The following is an 8,233-nucleotide window of genomic DNA, read 5'->3' on the forward strand; positions in this document are numbered from 1 at the left end:
CAGGTGAGTGGGACTTCTGGTCACAGTCCTCCAGATAAAGTAGCCCCCGCAGATAACGTCATCACTGTGCGCCCCCCCCCCCCCCCCCCCCCACACACACACACACACACACACACACACACACACACACACACACACACACACACACACACACGCACTTCATAATTTAACCCCCCACACGCCACACAGTGGCACAACAATACAAACCATCAAATAGTTGAAACATTGTCATTACATTTACAATAGCTAAATAGAGTTAAATACCCATTTACAATGGCGACAGACAGGGATGGGCAACTCTGCTCAGGACCACAGCAGTGTGTGTGTGTGTGTGTGTGTGCGGGAGAGAGAGAGCGAGACAGAGAGAGAGAGAGTGCAACAGTGTGTGTGTGTGTGTGTGTGTGTGTGTGTGTGTGTGGCTGAGGAGGACTAGAGTTGTGCATCCCAGTGTTAGAAAGTTGAATACACACACAAGCACTGGGAACACTGTCCCCATGGTAACAACATTGTCTAAACAGATTCAGTTAGATAGCTACAGATCACACGCTCCAAACCCCCCCTCCCCCTAGCAAACACACTTCCCGTGTTACAGTACAAACACACACACACTCACGCACGCGCACACACACACACACACACACACACACACACACACACACATACACCGTGTCTGCGTATGTGACAGAGTAGGAGAGAGGTGTCTACAGTAGATTGTGGAATATGGAGTGATTGCCATTCTTTGAAATCAAACTTAACTAGACACCCCTGACTAAAGACTGAAAAAGACCCTCTGTCCCCTCTGTGAACAGACATCCCCAGAACGTTGTCAGACCGTGCACAAAACTGAACAATATTTAGAACTATCAAGTCTCTTAGAATAGAAGCAGTTGCAGAATAGAATATTTGTTGTTTATTTGCCTTTTCGTTTCTGTAAATGTAGTTCAAGATTTGACACGATTAATCTTCAAGACTCCAGTTCTAGAACACAGTCATAGACATTCTAGAACTGCTTCTATCTGGGCTGTTGTACGTGAACCCAGCTTCAGAATGACATGGCTGTTCCCACTCATCTCATTACAGGTGCCATAATACACACTAGAAGAAGCTGATGAAAAACAACCATATCTAATTGCAAAAGCGTACGTGGAAATGTGAGTTAACTCTACCGGAGAGTTAAGATAGGTCAGTCTATGTACAATCTCCCATGAGAGATCAACTCATTGAAATGAATGAATGAATGAATGAATGAATGAATGAATGAATGAATGAAAGAACGAACAGACAGACAGACAGATGGACGGACGGAACACTCCAACCTCTGCGGAATGCTGAGGGCTTCCAAAATAGAACTGTGAGGTGAATGTGCTCTAAGAATAGAACTCAAACCTGTTCTAGAATAACTCTGTCCTCACTGTTCCCCTCAGCACAGAGGTACCAGCCACCAGGCTCCACAGGTGACAGGGTCGTCACATGGTGGCAGCATGCACTTTCATTAGTGACCACAGGGTGGTGCTGTTCCATCTCTCCTCGTGGACATACTCAAGAGACGGAGTGGGACTTTCCATCAATCAATTTTAACACTCAGAGAGGAACTCTCTGTGTACACACAGTCATATGTTTGATGGAAGGTTGATTGTCTGATAGCTGATTGTCGGTAACATAACATGAAGTCATCTATGACCTGTCTGTCATGGCTACAGTGAGGGTTAGGGTTCTCTGCCCATCCTCTTCCTCCCTCTGTTGTATGGTGGTGCTTTGGAGTATTGCTTATTATAGTGTTGTAGAGTATTGTGGAGTGTTGTAGACTGTTGTAGAGTATTGTGGAGTGTTGTAGAGTAGTGTAGAGTACTGTGGAGTGCTGTAGAGTATTGAGGAGTGTTGTAGAGGGTTGTGAGGAGGAAGTAGAGTGACTGTCAGACTATGTTCAGAGACGTTATTGCACGCAACGCAATCCTGCTTCACAGACCCCACTCACCCACTAACACACACTCACACAGCGCACACACACACACGCACTCACACTCTCACACATCAATAACAGTTTGTTCTGAGGAGTGACAAGTTGTTCAGACTTCAGTGTAAGAATAAGACGGTTGCGCGAATCCTTGTCGGTCTGTCCTTCTCTCTCTGTCTGTCTGTCCGTCCGTCTGTCCTCCTCTGCTTATCCGTCCTCTTCTCTGTTGGTCTGTCTGTCTGTCCGTGCGTCGGGCTCCCCTCCCGGCCGTGTGTGGGGCCCCGGGCGGTCCTCCCGGCTGTGTGTGGGGCCCCGGGCGGTCCTCCCGGCCGTGTGTGGGGCCCCGGGCGGCCCTCCCATCCGTGTGTGGGGCCCCGGGCGGTCCTCCCGGCCGTGTGTGGGGCCCCGGGCGGCCCGGGCGCCTCAGGCAGACAGGTCAGATATGACCAGCTTCTCCATCTTGTTGCCGATCTCGCACGGAACCGGAAGCTCGTCAGATTCATAGTCATCGTCAAACGACCTGGGGACATGACACAAACCATGTGAGCTACACTAGCTGGTGTGTGTGTGTGTGTGTGTGTGTGTGTGTGTGTGTGTGTCGTACCCCTCATGCAGCTGTTCATTAGCCGTCTCCTCCGCCACCAGTATCTCATACTCTTCTGAAGCGTACTTGTCCCAGTCAGACGGATCTGGACCTTCACTGTCAATGTCCTGCAAAACACACACACACACACACACACACACACACAGACACACACACACACACACACACACACACACACACACACACACATAAATACACACACACACACAAATACACACATACACACACACACACACACACACAAACACACACACAGTACACACACACACATACACACATACACACACACACAAATACACACATACACACACACACACACACATACATACATACACACACACAAATACACACACACACACACACATACACACATACACACACATACATTGACACATCTCAGTCTCCGGGTAGTACAACAATCACAACAGTAGTGTGCTACAGCACAGCACATAGACAGCATGGTGCCAAAACAGACTATCTTCTGCACACACACTCACACACACACACACACACACACTCACACGTACACACACACACACACACACACACACACTCACACACACACACACACACACACTCACACACACACACACACTCACACGTACACACACACACACACACACACACACACTCACACGCACACACACACACACACACACACACACACACTCACACGTACACACACACACACCTTCTGCACAGCAAAGGGGTCTCTCTGCTCGTGGTCCAGGTACTTCTCCAGGTTCAAGAACGTGTCGAAGAAGATGTGAGCCATCCGACACCGCTTCAGATCCCGCAGCTTGATCACACCTACACACACACACACACACACACACACACACACACACACACACACACACACACACAGTCAGAAAAAGACAGAGGTAGGCAGAGAGATGGAGAGGAGCAGACAGGGATGGAGAGATGGAGGGAGGGGTAGAGAGGTGTTTTGTTGAGTACTGTGGAGTGTTGTAGAGTATTGAGGAGTGTTGTAGACTATTGTAGAGTATTGTGGAGTACTGTAGAGTAGTGTGGAGTGTTGTAGAGTAGTGTAGAGTATTGTGGAGTGTTGTAGAGGGTTGTAGAGTGCTGTAGAGGGTTGTAGAGTGCTGTAGAGTAGTGTAGAGTATTGAGGAGTGTTGTAGAGTATTGTGGAGTACTGTAGAGTATTGTGGAGTATTGTGGAGTGTTGTAGAGTAGTGTGGAGTGTTGTAGAGTAGTGTAGAGTATTGTGGAGTGTTGTAGAGGGTTGTAGAGTGCTGTAGAGGGTTGTAGAGTGCTGTAGAGTAGTGTAGAGTATTGAGGAGTGTTGTAGAGTATTGTGGAGTACTGTAGAGTATTGTGGAGTACTGTAGAGTAGTGTAGAGTATTGTGGAGTGTTGTAGAGGGTTGTAGAGTGCTGTAGAGGGTTGTAGAGTGCTGTAGAGTAGTGTAGAGTATTGAGGAGTGTTGTAGAGTATTGTGGAGTACTGTAGAGTAGTGTAGAGTACTGTGGAATACTGTAGAGTATTGTGGAGTGTTGTAGAGTAGTGTAGAGTACTGTGGAGTGCTGTAGAGTATTGTGGAGTGTTGTAGAGTAGTGTAGAGTATTGTGGCGTGTTGTAGAGTATTGTGGAGTGTTGTAGAGTGTTGTGAGGAGGAAGTAGAGTGACTGTCAGACTGTATGTTCAGAGACGTTATTGCACGCAACGCAGTCCTGCTTCACAGACCCCAGGTAGAGAGGTGTGGACAGAGAGAGAGAGAGAGAGAGAGAGAGAGAGATGGAGGGAGAGGTAGAGAGGTGTGGACAGAGAGAGAGGGAGAGAGAGAGAGATGGAGGGAGGGAGAGGTAGAGAGCTGTGGACAGAGAGAGAGAGAGAGAGATGGAGGAAGGAGGGAGAAGTAGAAAGGTGTGGAAAGTCAGGGAGTTAGAGAGAGAGAGAGAGATGGAGGAGTCCTGACCTTGGCTCTCAGGTTTGACCAGGTCCAGCATCTGGCAGAGCAGGTCCTGGAAGGGCAGGGGTTCGATGCCCATCCCCTCCATGCGCTCACACTGCTCCTCGTAGAAATACTCCAGCTCGAACATGGACAGAACCCCGTCCCCATCCACGTCCATACAGCGGAACCAATACTCTATACTGGGGGGGGGGGGGGGGGGCACAGGTTAATGACTGAACCAGTACTCTATACTGGGGGGGCACGGGTTAATGACTGAACCAGTACTCTATACTGGGGGGGTTAATGACTGAACCAGTACTCTATACTGGGGGGGGGGGACGGGTTAATGACTGAACCAGTACTCTATACTGGGGGGGGGGGGGGGGGGGGCGGTTAATGACTGAACCAGTACTCTATACTGGGGGGATTAATGACTGAACCAGTACTCTATACTGGGGGGACGGGGGGGGGGACGGGTTAATGACTGAACCAGTACTCTATACTGGGGGGGGGTTAATGACTGAACCAGTACTCTATACTGGGGGGGGGGGGGGGGGGTTAGGGGGGTTCTCTACCAGGGAGAGGTAATGAGATGGTGCTCTACCGGGGAGAGGTAATGACCTGGTGCTCTACTGGGGAGAGGTAATAACCTGGTGCTCTACTGGGGAGAGGTAATGACCTGGTGCTCTACTGGGGAGAGGTAATGACCTGGTGCTCTACCAGGGAGAGGTAATGACCTGGTGCTCTACTGGGGAGAGGTAATAACCTGCTGCTCTACTGGGGAGAGGTAATGACCTGGTGCTCTACCAGGGAGAGGTAATAACCTGGTGCTCTACCGGGGAGAGGTAATGAGATGGTCCACTTGGTGCTCTAAGATCTCCGGGAAAGGAGCAATAGAAAAAGGAGAAAACGGATCCAGGCAACTCAAGGGATGCGGAGGCAGGAGCAGTTTTAGTTTAAAAAGCCTTTATTAAATCATGGCTTACGCGTCACTAAAACTACTCTTGCCTCCGCATCCCTTGAGTTGCCTGGATCCGTTTTCTCCTCTCTTTAGAATGTAAACATCATTTGGAGAGACTGGTCTTTTTTATTGACACCGTGAACGTTCCGCTGTCAGACCAGCAGGGTTGGAGACGTGACTGACTGACAGGAAAGACAGATGTAGACCAGCTGACGGGTTTTTCCCCAAGTCCATCTGGGCTCCCTGACAGCAAACTGAAGTTAGAAACGCCTCCATGTTTGTCACCATGAAAAAGCTACAGCAACACCTCTTTCAAGGTGTTCCCAGAATGCCGAGCGCATCTCCAGATGCTGTTGACATTCTGCAGGAGTGACGGGCTCTCAGAGGGTGATAAGAATAATCACTGGGCTGATCACATGACCAGGAGGCGGGAATACGGTCGCCACAGCAGTGGTGTTACCTGGTGTGGTTCTTCTTGTCCTCCTCGGAGATGAGGAACCAGACGAACTCAGCGTAGCTCATCCTGCCCTCTCTCTGCACCGAGCTGCCCCTGGAGAACACGCACGCACGCACACACGCACACACACACACACACCAGATTCGGGTCACAAGGTCTCACTCTAGTGAGTGTATGTGTGTTAGTGTATGTTAATGTGTGTGTGTGTGTGTGTGTGTGTGTGTGTGTGTGTGTGTTCTTACCGAGTGACGGCTCCTGAAAACAGCCTCTCTATGATTCTGTTGGAGGAGGCTGTGAGAGGAGAGACACATAAGGGTCAGGGGTCAGGTGCACAAACAGCGGCTGCAATAAGAATGCTGGTTTTAGAGTTGCAGTCTAGTTTTAGAGTGCCAGTCTGGTTTTAGAGTGGCAGTCTGGTTTTAGAGTGGCAGTCTGGTTTTAGAGTGGCAGTCTGGTTTTAGAGTGGCAGTCTGGTTTTAGAGTGGCAGTCTGGTTTTAGAGTGCCAGTCTGGTTTTAGAGTGCCAGTCTGGTCACAAGGTCCCTAAGATTTGAAAGGTGGTGGGATGCCCCGGTGGCTTTTCTGGTTAAGGTTCGTACCATAAAGACCTGTCTTTACCATAAAGACCTGTCCTTACCATAAAGACCTGTCCTTACCATAAAGACCTGTCCTTACCACAAAGACCTGTCCTTACCACAAAGACCTGTCCTTACCACAAAGACCTGTCCTTACCACAAAGACCTGTCCTTACCACAAATACCTGTCCTTACCATAAAGACCTGTCCTTACCCTAAAGACCTGTCCTTACCACAAAGACCTGTCCTTACCATAAAGACCTGTCCTTACCATAAAGACCTGTCCTTACCACAAAGACCTTTCCTTACCATAAAGACCTGTCCTTACCATAAAGACCTGTCCTTACCATAAAGACCTGTCCTTACCATAAAGACAAAAAAAAAGTTAGCTGTTCTAAACCGGCAGGCAGGAAAGATGCAAACGTGGAACGGGAACCTTTAACCATTTCACCTTTCACCCTTTCACCCTGTCTGTCTGTGAGTCCCTGTGAGCACGTTTGGAAACAGTCGAATGTTACCGACCGACCGATCCACCGACCGGCAGATCGATCACTGAGGTTTGGGTCAGTTTCTGGCCCAGGGCCTCTCACCGTGGTCGTTGTAGCGCGCCAGGTCCTTGGGGTCGATGTAGAGGTCATGGTCGGTGTCCAGCTCCCAGAACTTACAGTAGATGACGTAGAAATGCTCGTAGGAGAAGTAGTCAGTGATCTGGTTGATATCGTCCTCCTCTTCCAGCAAAGCCAGGGTCTGAGGGAGGGAGAGGGGGGGGGGGCAGAAAAGAGAGAGAAATGGAGAGAGAGAGAGAGAGAGAGAGAGAGAGAGAGAGAGAGAGAGAGAGAGAAAGAAAGTGAGAAAGAGAGAGGATAGAGAGAGAAAGAGTGATAGAGGATAGAGAGAAAGAGAGAGGGGATAGAGAAAGAGAAAGAGAGGGGATAGAGAAAGAGAAAGAGAGATAGAGGATAGAGAGAGAAAGAGAGATAGAGGATAGAGAGAGAGAGAGTGAGAGAGAAAGAGAGAGGATAGAGAGAGAGAAAGAGAGATAGATGATAGAGAGAGAGAAAGAGAGAGAGGGGATAGAGAGAGAAAGAGAGAGAGAGGATAGAGAGAGAGAAAGAGAGAGAGAGGGGATAGAGAGAGAGAGGGAAGAGAGAGAGAAAGAGAGAGAGAGGATAGAGAGAGAGGATAGAGAGAGAGAAAGAGAGAGATAGAGGATAGAGAGATAGAGGATAGAGAGAGAGAAAGAGAGAGAGAAAGAGAGAGAGGATAGAGAGAGAGGATAGAGAGATAGAGGATAGAGAGAGAAAGAGAGAGAGAGGATAGAGAGAGAGAAAGAGAGATAGAGGATAGAGAGAGAGAAAGAGAGAGAGAGGATAGAGAGAGAGGATAGAGAGATAGAGGATAGAGAGAGATAAAGAGAGAGAGGATAGAGAGATAGAGGATAGAAAGAGAGAACGAGAGAGAGAGGATAGAGAGAGAGGATAGAGGATAGAGGATAGAGAGAGAGATAGAAAGAGAGAGGATAGAGACATAGAGGTTAGAGAGAGAGAAGGAGAGAGAGAGGATAGAGAGAGAGGATAGAGAGAGAGAGGATAGAGAGAGAGAAAGAGAGAGAGAGGATAGTGTGTGAGAGATAGGTAGCCCCCCTCAGAGGTTTAAGTAAATGTTCTAATTCTATCTCTGTGTGAGAACACTGACTCAACATCCTTTTTTAAAGTGGGTCCTGATTTAACCCTGGTTCACAAACGCTGTGACTGATGGGGAAGTGG

General features: G+C 48.8%; 1 protein-coding gene across 1 annotated transcript in view; it reads right to left on the bottom strand.

Moving 5' to 3' along the window:
- Positions 1-2,377: 2,377 nt before the first annotated feature.
- ppp2r3a (protein phosphatase 2, regulatory subunit B'', alpha) overlaps positions 2,378-8,233 on the bottom strand; it is a gene marked incomplete at both ends in the record, with an annotated part of 31,931 nt that continues 26,075 nt past the window's right edge. Inside the window, 7 exons of the mRNA XM_084451300.1 lie at positions 2,378-2,474; positions 2,559-2,665; positions 3,250-3,368; positions 4,500-4,675; positions 5,897-5,986; positions 6,136-6,184; positions 7,058-7,214. Coding sequence (XP_084307426.1) covers positions 2,378-2,474; positions 2,559-2,665; positions 3,250-3,368; positions 4,500-4,675; positions 5,897-5,986; positions 6,136-6,184; positions 7,058-7,214 — 795 coding nt within the window. The remainder of the gene's footprint in view (positions 2,475-2,558; positions 2,666-3,249; positions 3,369-4,499; positions 4,676-5,896; positions 5,987-6,135; positions 6,185-7,057; positions 7,215-8,233) is intronic.

This window comes from Borostomias antarcticus (genome assembly GCF_949987555.1).
Source record: "Borostomias antarcticus genome assembly, chromosome: 16".
Taxonomy (NCBI): Eukaryota; Metazoa; Chordata; class Actinopteri; order Stomiiformes; family Stomiidae; genus Borostomias; species Borostomias antarcticus.